Below are 20,968 nucleotides of genomic sequence, written 5' to 3'. Positions count from 1 at the left end.
CTGGCAAGAGACTGTAGGAAGAGAGAGATGAATAAGGAAGGGCCTCTATATGAAGGATACCACATAAGCAAGTGCACATAGGTGTGTAAGTTTAGGACAAGTTCAAGGAACAGGGAGTGATTCTGTTGGCTAATACCCACAGGGGAACAGAATGAGAGAAAGCTCAGAATTCTGGCTATGCCAGGTGTTAACTGCCAGTGTGAAGAGTCTGGTCTGGATTCAGGAGGGAACAGATGGAGTTTGGGGTACTCTGGAAATAGGACTGATTTTTGCTGTATTTTTGGTAACTTGACCTGGAATATATAGAATGTAGTGAGATTTTAGTGTATAAAGAATGTAGTGAGATTTTCCTTCAAGCAACTTCTTCACAGGATAGCAAACCCATGGAACCTCTACCACTTGGTATCACACGTGACTCACCTCTTTGAACGAGATAAGCCTGATGGTCAGCGTCACTTGCTCTTGCCCCATGACGGCTCTGCATTTCCATCAAGGTCTGCCTGCTGGGATAAAAAGCAATGTTATCTGTGAAACCTTGAAATATGACAACATTAAAAAGGCGTTCAACAGAAGAGTGAGAAAAAAGAGGTAAACTACAAAGCCAAGGTTCACAGAAACCAGAACGTATGAGCAATTTGAGTTTTAAATATCACTGGCACTAGGACACAATGTAGTAAATATGATTTTTTAAAAATCAGGAAATAAACAGAATGTCAATAAATGGGGAATAGGTTGTAAAAAAAGTGGCATATTTATAAACCAGGACACAACAGAGCAAACAATGAATTAAATCTGCATATACATATAGATTTATATATATACATAGTTCAAAATCAGTTATATATATAAAACAAGTTGCACAATAATACCTTTAGTAACAATTTTGTAACCTATGTACCTTGTTCTAAGAAATTAATATTACCTTGTTTTAAGATATTATATAGGTGTGCATATATGCAAAAAATACAAAACAGCTGGAGATGCTACACACGAGTTCCAGGCACTGTGGGAGAGGGAGAGAGGATTATACTAAGGGGTAGGGAGAAAAGAGACGCAACTTCATCTATGGTTCTTTTTCTTCTTTTTATAAAAATATACTTGAAGCAAAGAAAAGAAATATTAGTAACTGTCAATCCTCGATGGGTACATATTAGCTTCCCTGGTGGCTCAAATGGTAAAGAATCCACTTGCTGTGTTCATGGATTGGAAGAATCAATATAGTGAAAATGAGTATACTACCCAAAGCAATCTATAGATTCAATGCAATCCCTATCAAGCTACCAACAGTATTTTCCAGAGAATTAGAACAAATAATTTCACAATTTGTATGGAAATACAAAAAACCTCAAATAGCCAAAGCAATCTTGAGAAAGAAGAATGGAACTGGAGGAATCAACCTGCCTGATTTCAGACTCTACTACAAAGCCACAGTCATCAAGACAGTATGATACTGGCACAAAGACAGAAATATAGATCAATGGAACAAAATAGAAAGCCCAGAGATAAATCCACACACCTATGGACACCTTATCTTTGACAAAGGAGGCAAGAATATACAATGGAGAAAAAACAATCTCTTTAACAAGTGGTCCTGGGAAAACTGGCCAACCACTTGTAAAAGAATGAAACCAGAAAACTTTCTAACACCATACACAAAAATAAACTCAAAATGGATTAAAGATCTAAACATAAGACCAGAAACTATAAAACTCCTAGAGGAAAACATAGGCAAAACACTCTGCGATATAAAACACAGCAGGATCCTCCATGACCCACCACCCAGAATATTGGAAATAAAAGCAAAAATAAATAAATGGGACCTAATTAAACTTAAAAGCTTCTGCACAACAAAGGAAACTATAAGCAAGGTGAAAAGAGAGCCTTCAGAATGGGAGAAAATAATAGCAAATGAAGTAACTCACAAAGAATTAATCTCAAAAATATACAAGCAACTCCTGCAGCTCAATTCCAGAAAAATAAACAACCTAATCAAAAAGTGGGCCAAAGAACTAAACAGACATTTCTCCAAAGAAGACATACAGATGGCTATCAAACATATGAAAAGATGCTCAACATCACTCATTATCCGAGAAATGCAAATCAAAACCACAATGAGGTACCATTTCATGCCAGTCAGAATGGCTGCTATCTAAAAGTCTACAAGCAATAAATGCTGGAGAGGGTGTGGAGAAAAGGGAACCCTCTTACACTGTTGGTGGGAATGCAAAATAGTACAGCTACTATGGACAACAGTGTGGAGATTCCTTAAAAAACTGGAAATAGAACTGCCATATGACCCAGCAATCCCACTGCTGGGCATACACACCGAGGAAACCAGAACTGAAAGAGACACGTGAACCCCAATGTTCATCACAGCACTGTTTATAATAGCCAGGACATAGAAGCAACCTAGATGTCCATCAGCAGATGAATGGATAAGAAAGCTGTGGTACATATACACAATTGAATATTACTCAGCCATTAAAAAGAATACATTTGAATCAGTTCTAATGAGGTGGATGAAACTGGAGCCTATTATACAGAGTGAAGTAAGCCAGAAAGAAAAACACAATACAGTATACTAACGCATGTATATGGAATTTCGAAAGATGGTTATGATAACCCTGTATGCAAGATAGCAAAACAGACACAGATGTATAGAACAGTCTTTTGGACTCTGTGGGAGAGGGCGAGGGCGGGATGATATGGGAGAATGGCATTGAAACACGTAAATTATCACATGTGAAACGAATCGTCAGTCCAGGTTTGATGCATGATACAAGGTGCTCAGGGCTGGTGAACTGGGATGACCCAGAAGGATGGGATGGGGAAGGAGGGTTCAGAATGGGGAACACATGTTCACCCATGGTGGATTCATGTCAATGTATGGCAAAACCAATACAATATTGCAAAGTAAAATAAATAAAACTGAAAAAAAAAAAAAAAGAATCCACCTGCAATGCAGGAGACCCGGGTTCAATCCCTTCATCAGGAAGATCCCCTTAAGAAGGAAATGGCAACCCACTCCAGTATTCCTACCTGGAGAATTCCATGGACAGAGGAGCCTGGTGGGCTACAGTCCTTGGGGTTGCAAAGAGTCAAACATGACTGAGCAACTAACATATAAACATTGGTGTGTGTTATTTTATTCCCTGCTGTTTCTTACTCCTCTATATTTTGTTCTCAAAAGGAAATTTTTAAAGATAGAAGTAATTTTAGCAGTATTTTCTTATAAAAAATATTACAGAATTACTTAAAGTATTAGAAATATTTCATCCATGACAATGGCAGGATATGACTGGAACCCATATTATCATGCTTTTACAATTTATCTAGAAGCAGAAACTCAATCAGGTCCCCATAAGATACTGCCAAGCCTTTTAAAGCAAACCAAGTGTCAGGAACACCATCAGGCCAGGTGTACTCAAAGCGAGTCTTGTAGCTCAAACAGCTAAAACACTGTGGGTCCCTCCCCTAGGTGATCTGTGCTCCAAGTCTTTCCCTCATTTACCTGCCTCCATCTTCGAAAGCATTGTTTTCTTTCAGTAGAACTGCCAGCTGCAATGCCAGCTGCTCCTTTTCTTCATGAATCTTCTCTCTTGCTGCTCTTTCAGCATGAAAATCGGAACAATAAACCTCCATCTGTTAGAGGGAAAAAAAGGAGAAGTTACTACCCAGACAAATGTGGATTCTCTACAGCCTATCTGCTGATAGCTGGAAGAGGCTGTGCTACGTCCGGTGACACGTCTTACAAATATTAATAACAAGTATATGCTCCTGCTAGAAACCAGTGTAATGACTATGACCATGTGAGTGAGACATCCTGAAGACAGATCTTCAAGGCCATCCTGAGTGCAGCCTCATGAGACCCCGAGTCAGCTAAGGCTCACCCAGCTAAGCTGCTCCTGGATTCCAGATCCATGGCAACTGAGACAATAAATGCTTGCTGCGTTAGCTCCTTCATTAGGAGAATAATCTGTTACCTCTAAATAAATAAATATTATGCTGCTGCTGCTAAGTCGCTTCAGTCGTGTCTGACTCTGTGCGATCCCATAGGTGGCAGCCCACCAGGCTCCGCCATCCCTGGGATTCTCCAGGCAAGAACACTGGAGTGGGTTGCCATTTCCTTCTCCAATGCATGAAAGTGAAAAGTGAAAGTTATTATGCTATAATATGTAATTTCTTCATTGTTATAAAATTATAAAGTAAAAATGAATGCCTTAACATTGAACTGAGCATTATTTTAATACCAGTTCTTAACTTTCTATATTTTCAATTAGGTTTTCCTTTTCAGATTTAGTGGTTCTAGGATATATTTTTTTATCCATTATTTTAAAAAGTTAATAAAAATTTAAATATTCTGATCACAATTTTAGTTGCCAGAAAAAGTATGAAATAGATCATTTTAAGGGACTTCATACCATTTCAGAGTGCTCTAACATTTTATGGTTTTCACTGGTAGATCATGGGCTTTTTTTGAGTCAGACATAAATCTGTGTTAGAATCTCATTTCCATCACGTCATTAGGTTTGAGCCAGTAAGAACTAGGCCTTTGTTTTGTCCATCTCTATATCCCCAACATTGCTTTTAATTACATAAGCAATTAGGTGGTAGGAAGACTAACTCTGCTGCTGCTGCTAAGTCGCTTCAGTTGTGTCTGAGTCTGTGTGACCCCATAGACGGCAGCCCACCAGGCTCCCTGTCCCTGGGATTCGATAGGCAAGAACACTGGAGTGGGTTGCCATTTCCTTCTCCAGTGCCTGAAAGTGAAAAGTGAAACTGAAGTCGCGCAAAGACTAACTCTACCAGACAGCAAAACAGCTGTCAGGCCCAATTAAAGGAAATACCTGAAAAAGCTCAAGCTGAAATTCTATTCCTGTAGAAATAAACCCAAAGTTGTGAAAAGTGAAAGTTGCTAGTCATGTCTGACTCTTTGCAACCCTGTGGACTACACAGTCCATGGAATTCTCAAGGCCAGAGTATTGGAGTGGGTAGCCCTTCCCTTCTCCAGGGGATCATCCCAACCCAGGGACTGAACCCAGGTCTCCCACATCACAGGTGTATTCTTTAGCAGGTAACAAACCAGGGAAACCCCAGAATACTGGAGTGAGTAGCCTATCCCTTCTCCAGAGGATCTTCCTGATCCAGGAATTGAACCAGGGTCTCTTGCATTGCAGGTGGATTCTTTACCAGCTGCGCTACCAGGTAAGCCTATAACTACAGTATCAGATCCAATCAGAGAAAATACCTAAAAGAGCTCAGGTTGAAATTCTATTCCTGTAGAAATAAAACTAAAGCTGTAAGTCCATTCAGCCACTCCTATATTTCAGCAGGCCAGCCACTATGGGCAGCAGGTAATGAGTATGTATATAGGGAATAGTAAACTTCTGGTATTGTTACATTGAAAATAATCTGTTTATCAGTTTGGCAAATGTTTAAAAGAGTAATGCAAGGATGTAGAGAAATAGGGGCTTTCAGCTACTTTTGGTGAGCAAAAAATTTTGATTATGCACTTCTGGAAGACAGCTTGGAAGTAGTTATTTAACTTAAAAACAATCTAACCCAATGACCCAACCATTCCATTTCTGTATCTTACTAGACATTCCACAAATGCACAAAGATATACATACAAGAATGTTCAGTTCAGTATTGTTGATAAAAAGCAAAAATACTGGTACAACCTACATGTTCATTAATAGAGGGCTGGTTAAATATATCAGGGTAATGCACACTTTGGATACCATGCAACTATTTTAAAAAGTACATATGGCTGTGAGTAATAACATAGAGAGGTATACAAGATAGATCGGGAATGAAAAAGTAGTACAATGTGTATGGCATGATCCTGGTTTTAATTACACAAGCAATAACGTGGTAGGAAGACTAACTCTACAGACATCAAAACATTTGATTATTTATAATGAGACAGTGTGTACCAGACCAACAATGTACAAACAGCCCAATGGAACAGTGCGGAATCCAGAAATAGACGTGTGGGTACATTGACATAATACGTGACAAAGAGGGCAACAGAGTCCTTTAAGAAAAGATGACCTTTTAAATACATGGTGCCAAATGGATAGTCATGTAGAAAAAAAAATATGAATCATTACCGTTACTTCACTGCATATAGAAAAGCTAATTTCAGATATTTTTGTATCTTAATGTAAAAGACAAAACCATAAATCTTTCAGAAGTCAACACAGGAGAATATATTCATAGCCTTGAGGTAATGAAAGCTTTTAAAACAGGACACAGAAGTACTATAATCATAAATGAAAAGACGGATAAACTAGACTACATTAAAATTAAAAATTCTGTTCACCAAAAGACATGCTCATGAGAGTGGAAAGGCAAATCACAGAGTGAAGAAATCTGAAAAAAGCACTGGCAAGGGCTTATGTCTGGAATATATAAAGAACTCCTGTAAAATTAAGAAAAAGCCAGCAAATCAGAAGAAAACTGGGCAAAGACCTGATCAGGTACTTCACAAAAGGAGATCCTTAAAAGGCCAGTAAACATTTCAAAAAGTACACTTTCAAACCAGCAGGGAAATGCAGATTAAAGGAGACATCATTATAAACCCAACAGAATGGTTAAAAATTAAAATGCTGATAATACAAGTATGGGTCAAGGTGGATGCAGAGCCATAGGAACTCTCTGATGGGAGTGAAAACTGGTAGGTACATTCACTCTGGAAACCTCTTTGGCATTATGAACACTGAGTAACCTGCCTACTCTAGGAACAAGCAGTTTTATTCCTAGGTGTGTACCCCAAAGAAGTGAGTGCACACATGAATAAAGAGACTTGCATAAGAATGTCAGAGCAACATTAAACACCAAGCCCCAAGCTGAGAATGATCCAGCTGTCCATCAACTGTAGAATGGATCAATTCAATGAGTAGTACACTTACAAGTGTGGTATGCTTTCCACATGTGATAAACTTCAGTAAAAAGGTTTGTTGAAAATATATTAGCAGAAATAGTGTAAAATCTAAAAAATGTATCTTAAGCACCACCACTTTCCCGTTTGAGAATATGATCAAGGTTGGCTTCCCTCAGCTCCCGCTTGGGAACGAAGCCTACCTGAGCCCTGAGGACAGCCATCGTCTCCAGGTCCTTCTCCTGCTTGGCAATGGCCTGCTTCATCCCATCCATTTGGAGCTGCTTGGAAGCCAGGGCCTTCTCTGCCAGTTCCAGCTTTCCACTCAGTTCCTGCAGCACCACCTTATCCACTTTTTCTGACTGAAAAAGATAAGCTTATTCTGGACTTGGTTTTGAAATAATTCAACCTATTTTAATAAAATGTAATATGAAGGCTTAAATTAAAAATTTACTAGGTCTTTAGAGAGGAACCATATTCTAGGAAAATTAAATGAAAAACAAAGTATATTTCTAAGAATATAAACTCAAAGACCCCTTCTAATTCAAAGCTCTCCTGGTCTTTACTTATTCCCACATTACTGAGGTAAAACTGACAAAACTGTAAAATATTTGAAGTGTAAAACATGATTTGATATACACGGTGAAAAGGTTCCCCTGATCAGGTTAATTAACTCATCTCTCATCTGACGTATCTATCCACGGTGTTTAAACTATCACACCATGCTGGGGACATTATTACTAAGTTAAGTTGCAGCCCAAGAAGTCCAGGGCTCAAGTTCACTGACAGAGGCAAGCTAGCCTGGTGAGAGCTCCCAGCAGCACTCTCACTACACATCCATTACTCATGTAGGAGCCCATATTCGGCTCTCCTGCAAACTCACCCACCATTAGCAATGCTAACAGCCTACTCCATGACCATAAGGCGTGTATCCCATCTTTAACTACACGGCACATTATACATATGCAGCAGGAGTTATGAACACTTAGACACAAGAAATCAATTACTGATATAAACGGAAAAAAAACCTTTGAAACCAGACTTAGTTAAGGAGTAACACAACTACCTCACATATTTACATAAAACATTCAATAGTTCCATTCACTACTAGGCTCTGAAAGTAATTTTTTGGCTATGAGTACCTCTCTCCTTTTTAGTTCCTCAATTGTCTTCAGTGCATTATTGTATTCTTGAAGAAGCCTGTTGTGTGTCAACTGTAGAGTGCCTAATTTGGACCTATTTAAAAAGAATATTAAAAAGGAAATCTTGGGGAAAATACATCGAAACTTAGTCTTTCCTCCCAACTTTCTTCTGAACACTCAAGGAGCAAAATCTCTTCCACCTTTATAATCTCACCACCTACTAGCATATTCTTACTCTCAAAGAAAATGATTTTTCTTCAAATAATCAAGACAGACTACAAATAATTTTCAAAACTGTTAAAACTTAAATTTTATCTCTTCAGAAAAGTCTACTAATTCTCCTTTAAATAAACAAAAGACAAAAAATAAATTTAACTTATTCTCAAATCCTGATTCCAACCCATAAAGCTGCTCTTCTATCTTCTTCCAGCAAGTAGCCATCCAGTCATCGCACACTCACTTTTCATCTTCTGTTTTAGCTTGTTCCATTTTGATTTCTGATCGCATGCTTTCCACTTGGAGCTCTAACTTTTTGTTTTTATAAACCAGTTCTTGTTTTTCATTCAGCTCTGATGGGCTTGCAGAATTTTTCCTTTCAAGGGCCTGACATCTAAAACAGAGCAAAATTTCATGAGGACAAACAATGCTCCTTCACATTTCTCAGTGGCTTCTAAACAGATTCTCAGATTATGTAGCAAATACAAAGAATTTCACGATGACATTCTTCAAAAATTTAACAGTACAAAATTAAATATTTTATTCTTCCTGTTTTTTTTACTAGAAGTATTTCTGAACCGTTATGACTGAATATAAAAATATATAGATTTTTATAAAAGAAATTTATAGCCTCTGTTAAGTACAAAAAATATGGCTTCTGATAAAGATTCAGTAGGAGAGAAGGAAGTGCTTTAAGTCCTGTTAAAGATCAGACCGAGAATTTCAATGTACCAAGAGCAAAATAAGCCAATGGCTGGCTGTGTGTAAGGCATCAATGAAAAAAGCATGTTAAACATTAACTTATTTAATACAAAGTTTGAGTTATGACACACAGTTTACAGATGATAAAACTGAAGCACAGAGAGGTTAAATAAATAACTTGTCCAAGGTAATACCACAAATAAGGGGTAAATCTGTATTTCAACTTGGGTCTGTTTATTCAAAGTCCTTTTCCTCAGCTGCTGTGCTGTCCATAATACTGTACAGCCTTGATCGGTGTAACTCCACAGAAACATACATTTGTATATTGTGCTGGAAATATGCTTGCCGATTAATCTAAGAGAACAACATCAACTCAGCTTTTCTAAATTTGGGGCAACTCCTTACATCAAGAGAAACAAGCAGACACAAAATTCTCTCAATTTAGATATTAGCCTTCATAACTGATAGAAAATCAAGTTATTTTTTCCCCCCTAAATAAATCTCATTCAGGTTCTTCTTGCCCTTTGTACTTTTCTTTTATGTTTGTTTACATCAATGATGTCAGCTTACATAAGTCACAGGAAGTCTGGCTCACTGTTTTTTCCAGGTCCTCATATATGCTTAAAATGCCCCTGAAAAGCAGAATCAGAGTCCCCTGGATCCATTCCCCCAAAGACTTCATGGTTATATATTAACCGGAACATTGGTGTTTTCTGAATTCGTATTTCAATTAGGTGTCTTTCTTTTACTCAGTAACACAGTAACCAAATGATGTTTTTGTATATTAACATATTTTGTTAAATAGTACACTTTTTGAAAGGGGTGTAAACATTATCTGTCATTCTTACTTTTCTTGAAGTCTCTTCTTCATTAGCTCAGCTTCACTGAGTTTCGTGTGAGCTTCCTGAAGCTCCTTAAACAGGGTTGTCACCTGAAGGTTCAGTGTTTCCACTTCACTTCCAATCTGTGATCCAGGAAATCCCAAACATGCACTTATTAGAACTTAAATGAACCTCTTTGTGAGGAAACAGTGTAAACCACTGGCGCCTAACTAAGACTGTGAACTGATTAAACTTTTGGCACTTAATGCCCCAAATATCTTGCATGGAAAAAAAAAAAAAGCTTTGGATACAACTCTGTTTCCTTACAGAGCATTAACTGATCGATTTGGATACTCTTGTTATAATGCCTTTATCATAGACACAATGGACCCTGACCACACTTCAGGGGATCATAGATCTCGGTGCTGTCAAAGCACAATCTACTTTACCCAGCTAGCAACTCACGCCCACATTCCCTGACTGTTGTGTGTTTCTAGTCTACTCAGCTGTTTTCACTGTACTGGCTTCTTCCTGGCAGCTCTAGAAGTGTAAAACTCACTGTCAATGAGTTTTACAGTGCCAGGGAAGTCTCAATACTTCTCTATAATTAGTTGTTCATTAGTTTTGGTCTCTTCATCTCAGTTTTTAACACATTCTCCATTCTCTTGAAAGTACGGGACTCAGCTCAGAGCGTGGCATACAGCATACATCTGATACAGGCTTGTTGAATAAGTTAGCTAAAGTGAGTGTTTCATGTAAATGCCTTTCTTGTGGGCTACTGTGGGTCTTACAACTTCCTGCCCTCATCACCTTTCCCTAAGCTTCAGACTGTGTTCGCAGGTTACAAGGCATGTTTCTGAGTTGTCACACAAGTTTATATAAATATGTATGTAAACAAATCTCTTTCTTGTTCAAACTATTATATTCAAATGAGTAGTGGGAGAGAACAAAGACCCTTCAATTCTACCTGAAGTTTCTGGATCATATCTTCAAATGATTTCATTATATATTGGACAAAATTCCTTTCTCAATTTGTGGGTCTGTTCACTTAGGAATTCTGGAGAGGAAATCAGTCAAGAAGAGATAAAGGAGTGATTTCCTAGAATCACCGGGATAGGAATACATCTCACTGCAATTTACAGTGAATGAAATTCAGATCAGGACAAGGAAACAGGAGAGAAATAGAAAATATTCAACACGACAAACTGTTTCTCTATTTCTAAAGCCACACATCACATGACTTGGCTGCTGTGCCCTCACTACCCTCCATCCACTGAGAGTGTGGTAACAGTCTTAGACTCTGAGTACCCACAGTTTTGGTGTCTTTCTCCTCTTCTTTCTCTTGTTCTGTGGGCTCCTCTGTCTGGCTTTCAGTCTCAGAATGATCCTTGGCTTTCTTTTCAAAATCAGAAATTCTAAAAAAATTACAGAATACGGAAAGGTTACTTTTTCTTTGGCTTCCAGAGGAATAACAATTACAGAAGCATGAAAAAGAACGTTGTCTACAATTGGGGTAAAGGATGAACGTTTTCAAAGTCTCTTCATATGCACTGCATTAGATCTGGTTTTGCTTTCAACCAGACACTGGCTGGAACTGATTCAAGGGATGAATGCACATGGGGGATAAGATGGGTATAATTTATCTTGAACACTGAAAAACACTGCCTTTTCCCACATCACTGTAATGCACAGAACTGTGTTTTTAATTTGTATTTTTATGTGTGTATGCATGTGTGCTACATGAGAGTGGTTGCCTCTTTATAAGGATTCAGCAGAGAGGCAATCCTTATACTTGTTATAAGAAGATCCATCTAAGTTTATGAGGTCCTAAAACAAATATAGCAACATTCTTATACTGAATCAAAATCATATGAAAACCACCTCAATACAAATGGAATAAAAAGAAACTTGTGATTAAAGATGGTAGATTAAAAATATGCATGCAATTTTTCTCCCACCCTGAATGCCACTAAAATGACTTCGAAAGAAGAATGGAAGAAGAACATTCAAAGGAACTGCACCCTCCCTCCACCCCTGCCCAGCAAAAAACAGAAGATGAAAGTTGGTCAAATATATCAGAAAGCAGAAAAAGACAGTGTGAGTGAAGGGTGAGGAGGCAGGGGAAGGAAGAAAGAAATAGGGAAAGAAAGACAAATGGCAAAGAGGAACACCAAGTTAAGAAAATGAGAGGACTGGTTCAGGAGTCCAATTCAAAATAATAGTCGTTGCTAGAATGAGAGAACAGAGAAAACTGAGGGTAATTAAGTCAAGATCATTTTTCAAGAACTGAAGGATGAATGAGGCCAAGAGTGTCCAGAACGAATGGATCAGAACGGGCCAATCACCAAAGCACATGTGAGGTCAGAAAACGTGGGACGGAGCAAAGAACCTTTGGGGGAGAGGACAAACAAAAGAAGTTTTATGCCGAAAGATCAAGAATCAAAATGGCAATGAATTTCTCAGCCTTAACACCAGGAGCCAGAAGACAATGAAGTACTAATGCTTTCAAAATTTGGCAGGAAAATTATATCCAATATATCAATAGAATTCTTTATCTAGCAAAACTATCTGTTAAGTAAAAAGGTAGAAAGAGAGATTTTCACATATGCAGATTTCAGAAAATATCCTCCCCATATATTCTTTCTTAGTAAGTTAGTGGAGATATTTAAAGATATTTAGTGAGTAAGAACACTGGATACACAAAACAGGAGATCCAAAAGATCAGAGCTGAAGGAATTCCACAAGTGGCCAAAGGGAGATCCCAAAGTAACTGCAGTAGAACAGGACCTAGACAGCAACCAGGCCGACTCTCAAGAAGAGGAAACTATTAGGCTACTGACACGTTTGCATGTCACTGAGATTTTCTCACTGGGGAAGAGTATGGTGAAACTAAGCAAATTTTTAAATGTAATTTTGCATAGAGTTTTTTGTTTTTGTTTTTTCAAGTATTAGAAGGGAAAAGTGGTCAAGGAATAGAGCAGAGCTCAACAGAGAACTGTGTGTGTGTGCACGCATATGTTTGCATAAGAATAATAATAAACACTGAGTAGTGATCTAACTAAATGTCAATATAATCAGTTTTGGAGTAGGGTGGTGTAGTGTGGGATGGGAATAAGGGTGCAGAAGTGGGTGTGGTGACAATGGTGGGAGTCAAAAGCAGTTAAATTCTCATCCTTCATAGTTGGGAGTTCAATAGATTATGTCTAAGATAGGGGAAAATTTTTTCTGAGTAGTGATTTAATATTGATATATGGGAATAAGTATCAAAAGAACCAGCTAAATAAGTTGTAAGCCAGGACTTCCCTGGTGGTCCAGTGGTTAAGACTCTGCCTTCCAATGCAGGGGGCATGGAATCGATCCCTGGTTGGGGAACTAAGGTCCCATGTGCTGTGGGGTGTAGCCAAAAGTTAAAAAAATGATCAATAAATATGTTATAAGTGGTTCAGAAGCAGAAGAAGGAAGTGATGGGGGGGGGGGGGCGCGGGGGGTGTAGTTAGCCAAAGAACTTCTACTATCTTTCCATAAAAAGCCTGTGGAGCAACCAATTCTTTAAACTATGTGAATGCAAAACTGATTTTTTAAAAAGAACTGAATGATAATACAAAATAAACAAACAGCACTGGTATCTGTTGCAAACTGCCAAACCTGACTGGTGCACAGGCACCGCCTCTAGAGCCGGCTGGTGCAGGGTGGAAGGATGGGCCTTCATCGTACCACTCACATATGCTGCAGGCTTCCAACCCACATGTGAGTTTCAACTTAATTTTCTAGGGTAAATTTTCATCTTAGGCTGACTTTTTCCTGTCCCCTCTTGTTATCTTGGGCCATACTTCATTTACAATTTTCCTTTCCTTCCTGGCTATCAGTTTACGTTTGTTCAGAAGGCACAAATTACACAAAATATGAATCCTGGCAAAGAGTGAAAGAAAAATAAGTCTACTATCCCCTCTCCCCACCTATCACCTAAAATTTTTCAACTTCTCTTATTTCTCATAACTAATGAAAACAGTTGAAGACTGACTTATGTATTTGAGAAAAAGACATGTTAGGTCTTGTAATGTCTTTTCATCATACTCTGCATAGTGAATCAAGTCAGGTGATATATCAGTGATTTTATTTCTTGGTTTCAGTATGACCTTAGCCAGCAGGTTGTCCTAACATAGACATGGAGAACACTGGCCCTGGCAACCAATCACTGACTTACCAGGTGTTAAAAACTGTGAGAAGTCTGACTCACAAAGTGGAAATTTAATGTTATTGAGAAAGGGTAAGAGAGGGAAACACCCATCTCAAAGGCAGGCCTGACTTCCTAGCTACAATCTGAAAACTTACACTTCTAGACAGAGAGCTATCATTATTTTGAAAGCAGGAATTATATACTAGATCATATAAAAGATCAGGATGTATAATTAGCAAATTCCTAAGTTTACACTTTTATTATTAAAGCTAATCATGTTGTCTGAGGAAGGATGAATTACCAGCTAAATTTGACTTCTTCGAATGCTGTACAGAACTCAGGAGGGTAAATGCGCCAACGAAACAGAAACACACTGATTACTCATCACTATTAAAGGTCTTTTTCCAAAGCAAAACAACTTCCTTTTAAAAAATCAGCTGACCCTGTAATAACTGAGGTGTAAAATGAATGCTTCTACTTATTTATTTTTCTGTGCATCATTACTCAGTTCGGGGACTTGAAAAGGCAGGACAAATGTTTTACTCAATTAGAATACATAGTATTAGTCTCCTGGAAATTAACCTCTGAATTTTTCTATTAAGACAGTGGTAGGATATGGGGTTCAGTTCAGTTCACTTCAGTCACTCAGTTGTGTCCGACTCTTTGCGACCCCATGAATTGCAGCATGCCAGGCCTCCCTATCCATCACCGACTCCCGGAGTTCACTCAGACTCACGTCCATCGAGTCAGTGATGCCATCCAGCCATCTCATCCTCTGCCGTCCCCTTCTCCTTCTGCCCCTCCCAGCATCAGGGTCTTTTTCAATGAGTCAACTCTTCGCATGAGGTGGCCAAAGTACTGGAGTTTCAGCTTTAGCATCATTCCTTCCAAGGAAATCCCAGGGTTGATCTCCTTCAGAATGGACTGGTTGGATCTCCTTGCAGTCCAAGGGACTCTCAAGAGTCTTCTCCAACACTACAGTTCAAAAGCATCAATTCTTCAGCACTCAGCTTTCTTCACAGTCCAACTCTCACATCCATACATGACCACTGGAAAAACCATAGCCTTGACTAGACGGACCTTTGTTGGCAAAGCAATGTGTCTGCTTTTCAATATGCTACCTAGGTTGGTCATGACTTTCCTTCCAAGCAGTAAGCGTCTTTTAATTTTATGGCTGCAGTACAATTCATAGCCATCATTCCTTTCCACCTTTGAAAAAAAATGACTATCAAATAAGTTATTGGAAAAACACTGATTTCTTTCAGATAACCCTCATTCTGAATAAATAACTTTTGTTTCCTATTTTAAGAACAGATTTTCTTATACTTAAATTTTTCAACTGCTTCAGTTAGAAAGCACTATAATTTTAAGACTAATGAAACATTTATAATGTCTGAGAAAATTATGTATGTGTATTATATTTATGTATACTTTAGTATATGCTATATATAGTATATTTATGACTAAAGGTTGCAATCATTCAAACCCTAAAACTGTTCCATTATGCCCCCCTGTCTTATGTGGTTTAGCACTCTGCATTCCTAAGAAGTTCATTCACACATAGAAATTCATTGACTTCAGAACTCTACAAGGTAAATAAATTTTATCCTAAAGTGTGTGTGAGTATGTCACATTCTATGAGGTCAGTATTTCTCTCATACCAAAACCAGACAACGACATCACAAGAAAACTACAGACCAACACCCCTTAGGAAAACACATGCAAAAATCTTTACTAAGAAGACTAGCAATCCGAGCCAGCAACATAAAGCAGATCATATATCATGACCAAGTGTGCTTTATCCAGGAATGAAAAGTTAGTTTAACATCAGAAAATCAATCAATATAATACATTAATAGAGGTTTTAAAAAAAAAAATCATCTTCATAGACTCAGCAGAAGCATTTAACAAAATGCAAAACCTTTTCATGATAAAGATTGCAACCAGAAATAGAAAAGAGCATTTCAACTTGACAAAAGCATCTATGAAAAACAAAGCTAATACCACCAATTTAGTGGTGAAAGACCGAAAGCATTCCCCCCAAGATCAGGAATAAGACAAGGATATCTACTTTCTCTACTTTTATTTAACGTTGTACTGGGCAATCATGGAAGCAGAAATAAATAAATAAATAAAAGGAATGGTGGTTGGTAAGGAAGATGTAACACTATTTCTTTGCAAATGACATGGTCTTGTATAAAGAAAATACTAAGGAATTCACTAAAAAAAGATTAGTGCTAATAAGTGAATTCAGCAAGGTTGCAGGCTACAACATCAATATACAAAAATCACTTATATTTCTCTACACTAACATGGACAGCAAGGATATCAAACCAGTCAATCCTAAAGGAAATCAACCCTGAATATTCATTGGGAGGACTGATGCTGAGGCTTCAGTACTTTGGCCACCTGGTGTGAAGAGTTGATACTTTGGAAAAGACCCTGATGCTGGGAAAGTTTGAGGGCAAGAGGAAAAGAGGGTGACTGAAGATGAGATGGTTGGATGGCCATCACTGACTCAATGGACATGAGTCTGTGCAAACTCAGGGAGATAGTGAAGGACAGAGGCGCTTGGCATGCTGCAGTTCATGGGGTTGCAAACAGTCGGACATGACCTAGCAACTGAACATCAACACTAACAATGAAAAATCCAAAAATGAAATCAAGAAAATAATTTCATGTATTATAGTACCAAAAAGACTGGAATACATAGGAATTAATTTTGAAAAAGAACTGTAAGACCTATATGCTGGAAACTATAAGACATGATTGGAAGAAATTAAGGATGACCTAAGGAAATGGAAAGAAACCCATGTTCATGGATCAGAAGACTTCATATTGTTAAGATGGCAATGTTCCCCAAATTGATCTCCAGATTCAATGCAATCCCTAACAAAATCCCAGCTTAAAAATAACAAACTTATTCTAAGAGTTATATAAGAAAAACAAGGGACCCACCAAAACAATCTTTTTAAAAGAAGAACAAAATTGGCAGACCTACATTTCAGAATTTCAAATTTTACTACAAAACTAATTAAGACAGTGTAGTATCACCATTAGGACAGACACTTAGATCAACTGAACAAAACTGAGCATTTAGGAATTAATCTTTACATTTGTTTATGGTCAACTGATTTACACCAAGGGTGTCAGTGAGAAAAAAATTATCTTTTCAACAAATGGTGTCAGGACAACTAGGTATCCACATATACAAGAATGAAGTTGGATCTTCACCTTACACCATGCACAAAAATGCACTCTCAACATAGACCAGAGACTTAAACGTAAGCGCTAAAACTAAAAAACAATTATGAGAAAACATAGGAGTGAATCTTTGTGGGTTAGGTGGTGGTTTCTTAGCTACAACCCCAAAAGCAGAAGTGACCCAAATATCAAACAGATAAATTGGACTAGAGCAAAATAAAAAAGAATTTTGTGCTACAAATGATACCATCAAAGAAATGAAAAGGTAATTCACAGAATGGGAGAGAATATTTACAAATCATATACCTCACATCATTCAATAATTAAAAGACAATGCAAACTTTTTAATGGGCAAAGAAGATACATATATAGCCAACATGCGTATTCATCACTGGGGAAACAGAATCAAAATCACAATGAGGTACCATTTCACATCCACAAGGATGGCCATAATCAAAAAGTTAAACAGCAAGTGTTGGTGTGGATGCTGGTGAGAATGTAAGATGGTGCAGCCACTGTGCGAAACAGTTTGGTTGTTTTTAAAAATATTAGCGTGTAACCATGTGACCCGACAATTTAACTCCTAGGTATATACCCAGCGAATTAAAACACTATGTCCACACATAAAACTGTGCATGAGTGTAGAGAGCAAATATTATTCATAATAGGAAAAAAGTGGAAACAACCCAAATGTTCATCAAATGATGAACAGATAAACAACATGTTGTCTAGTCACACCATGGAATATTATTCAGCAACAAAAAGGAAAGAAGATTGACACATGCTACACCATGGATAAGCTTTGAAAATATTACGCTAAATAAAATAAGCCAGTGACAAAAGACCACATGTTGCATGATTCGATTTGTATGAGTCCAGAAAAGGTTAAGTCTATGGAGACAGAAAAGTAGATTACCATGAGGAAAGAGGAATGAGTGCTAATAAGGGACTTATTTGGGGGAAAGAATGTTCTAAAATTATAATGTGGTAAAGACTACATAACTCTGTGAATATTCTAAAAAAAATTAAAACGTACACTTTAAATGGATGAATTTTATGGCATCTTAATTATATTTCAATAAAGCTTATTTAACTTACATGTAGAGTACATCATGAGAAATGCTGGGCTGGAGGAAGCACAAGCTAGAATCAAGATTGCCAGGAGAAATATTAATAACCTCAGACATGCAGATGACACCACCCTTATGGCAGAAAGTGAAGAGGAACTAAAGAGCCTCTTGATGAAAGTGAAAGAGGAGAGTGAAAAAGTTGCTTAAAGCTCAACATTCAGAAAACGAAGATCATGGCATCCAGGCCCATCACTGCATGGCAAATAGATGGGGAAACACTGGAAACAGTGGCCGACTTTATTTTTGGGGGCTCCAAAATCACTGCAGATGGTGACTGCAGCCATGAAATTAAAAGACGTTTACTCCTTGGAAGGAAAGTTATGACCAACCTAGACAGCATATTAAAAAGCAGAGACATTGCTTTGCCAACAAAGGCCCGTTTAGTCAAGGCTATGGTTTTTCCAGTAGTCATGTATGGATGTGAGAGTTGGACTGTGAAGAAAGCTGAGTGCTGAAGAATTGATGCTTTTGAACTGTGGTGTCAGAGAAGACTCTTGCGAGTTCCTTGGACTGCAAAGAGATCCAACCAGTCCATCCTAAAGGATATCAGTCCTGGGTGTTCTTTGGAAGAACTGGTGTTGAAGCTGAAACTCCAGTACTTTGGCCACCTGATGTGAAGAGCTAACTTATTTGAAAAGACCCTGATGCTGGGAGGGATTGGGGGCAGGAGGAGAAGGGGACGACAGAGGATGAGATAGTTGGATGGCATCACCAACTCAATGGACATGAGTTTGGATAAACTCTGGGAGTTGGGATGGACAGGGAGGCCTGGTGTGCTGCGGTTCATGGGGTTGCAAAGAATCGGACATGACTGAGCGACTGAACTGAAAGCCACTGAAAAAGCAATGTATGTATTTTCCATGTTGCTTATTTCTTTCCTTATTACCTTTCTTTGGCTTCCTTGAGGGCAACTTCAAGTCTCTCCACCTTCTGGTTTCCTTCCCTTAGACAATGCAGGAGCTGGCTCACAGTTAATTCCTCAAACTCCACATAATTCTTGGTACCTTCTGCAGATTTGCTCCTGCATCAGGACAGCAGAAAGGTTAAAAGGTTTCAAGAGAATATGAAAATGTCAGAGTCTAAGGGTATTACTGGAACTAGTTCAAAGGAACAGCTTTCCAGAACATTCTCCAGTTAATTCTCATTTACAGACCAAGCACAGCTGGCCTGGTGACAACCAGCCCCTGGGTCCTCCACGCTGTCCGGGGAAGGGGTGAGGCTGATGAGTAGGCTCACCTTACTCCGCACATGCTCACTCCCTTCACGTGGTCAGTGTCCGCGGCACCAGACCCCAGGACCCACAGAGGCAGTGGAGCAGAGGGAGCCCTAGTTTTGCAGCCCTGCTTTCCTAGAGGACTCATCTCCAAGAGGCCCACAGTCACACAGGTGCTGCCTGTGGTGACATGCAGACTGCTGGTCTTTCTCCAGCTTGAGAGAAAACACCACATTCTCAAGTCAGGAGAAGAAAAAGCATTTTTGTTTTTGGTTTCTAATAACTAGAGCACAGAAATGTAGGCACTGTTGGTATGTCAAATATATTTCTTGACTTCAACCTTAGATTAAATCAAGAGGCAGTTCAATGATGAAGAAAACCACGACCATCACTGCAGTAACTAAACATTCTGGAAAGCTACGCTGATGCTAATAGCAGCTATGCCTGCAGTAACCTACCCAAGTTCGCATCTAACAAAGAGCCAGGATTCAGGATTCAATCTCAGTTCCCATCACCAAAGCTCAAACTTCAACTCTGGAGATCAATCTCTGACTCCTTAAAATCTTTCAAACAAGGTAAAGAAGGTGTTATTAAAACACAGCTGTGTGGTTTAAAAGGAGAAGTGGTATTCACACAGCTATACATGAAGAGGAAGTGGCTTAGAAATTTCAAACATGGCTTTCTTTCTTCCCACCACTTTCAGGAAAGTCTTCTGATATTAAAAAAGCAATATGGGGGGCAGGGGTAGTTATTTCTAACTAAAAAAGGGAGTAACTTTCATTTCTTCCAACTGCCCTGTTTGGTGAAAGAAATCTAATCCTGACTTTTTGCCTTATACAAGGGCTTGGCAGCATAACTGACGGAAAAAAAAAAAAACATTTTTATTAAGTCTATTCATCAAGTTATAGGAAAAAGATATTAAAAGTCTCTGAAGGAAGAGATGCTTAGGGAAATTTCAGGTAAATCTTCTTAAGCAGATTCATACAGTAGTTAACCTGCTTACAGGGGATGAGGTAATAGCACATTCTGGGTCACAGCTACTTGTAAGAGACTCAGGTGCCCAGATCCCCTGCCATCGCCTCCTTAAGGTCCCCCTACAATTTAAGATGGCTGTCTACTAGGCACAAGTCTACTGAAGATTCCCCAGGTAAGATATCTGGGCACTTTCAAAAAAAACAGCAATCACCCAGAGCAACAACAGTCATTGTTATGGAAGACTATCCTCTATTAGTCACTTTGCCTTGTACTTGGGAATGAACAGGGAAGAGAAAAAGGAAATATCGCTCGTATCAGCTGGGCAGCCTGGTCCAGGGCAGACTGCACTCATAAACACATTAGGAAATATGGGTCTCTTAGCTGAGAATAAGCTTGTTTTCACTTCTCACCTGATGGAGATGAAACACCTCTACACATAGCGGTGAGGGGTTAGCCTACCAAGGCACCAAACATAGTTTTTTATTCTCTACTAGTGGGCTGCAAC

At 38.5% G+C, this 20,968-nt stretch overlaps 1 protein-coding gene across 4 annotated transcripts in view; it reads right to left on the bottom strand.

Annotated features, from left to right (window-relative positions):
- The window catches only part of OPTN (optineurin), a 39,900-nt gene that overhangs the window by 4,375 nt on the left and 14,557 nt on the right, over positions 1 to 20,968 (bottom strand). For 2 of the 4 annotated variants that reach the window (XM_069547493.1, XM_069547494.1), the window contains exons 6-13: positions 19,162 to 19,296; positions 11,077 to 11,179; positions 9,792 to 9,907; positions 8,486 to 8,635; positions 8,026 to 8,119; positions 7,087 to 7,245; positions 3,512 to 3,642; positions 421 to 503 (exon numbers count right to left, since the gene is read on the bottom strand). In XM_069547493.1, the coding sequence (XP_069403594.1) occupies positions 421 to 503; positions 3,512 to 3,642; positions 7,087 to 7,245; positions 8,026 to 8,119; positions 8,486 to 8,635; positions 9,792 to 9,907; positions 11,077 to 11,179; positions 19,162 to 19,296 (971 nt within the window). The remainder of the gene's footprint in view (positions 1 to 420; positions 504 to 3,511; positions 3,643 to 7,086; positions 7,246 to 8,025; positions 8,120 to 8,485; positions 8,636 to 9,791; positions 9,908 to 11,076; positions 11,180 to 19,161; positions 19,297 to 20,968) is intronic. The other 2 variants (XM_069547495.1, XM_069547496.1) reach the window with 1 other exon arrangement.

This window comes from Ovis canadensis, chromosome 13, assembly GCF_042477335.2.
Source record: "Ovis canadensis isolate MfBH-ARS-UI-01 breed Bighorn chromosome 13, ARS-UI_OviCan_v2, whole genome shotgun sequence".
Classification (NCBI taxonomy): Eukaryota; Metazoa; Chordata; class Mammalia; order Artiodactyla; family Bovidae; genus Ovis; species Ovis canadensis.
Note: the sequence above shows the minus strand (reverse complement) of the source record. Positions and strands in the feature narration are given on the sequence as shown.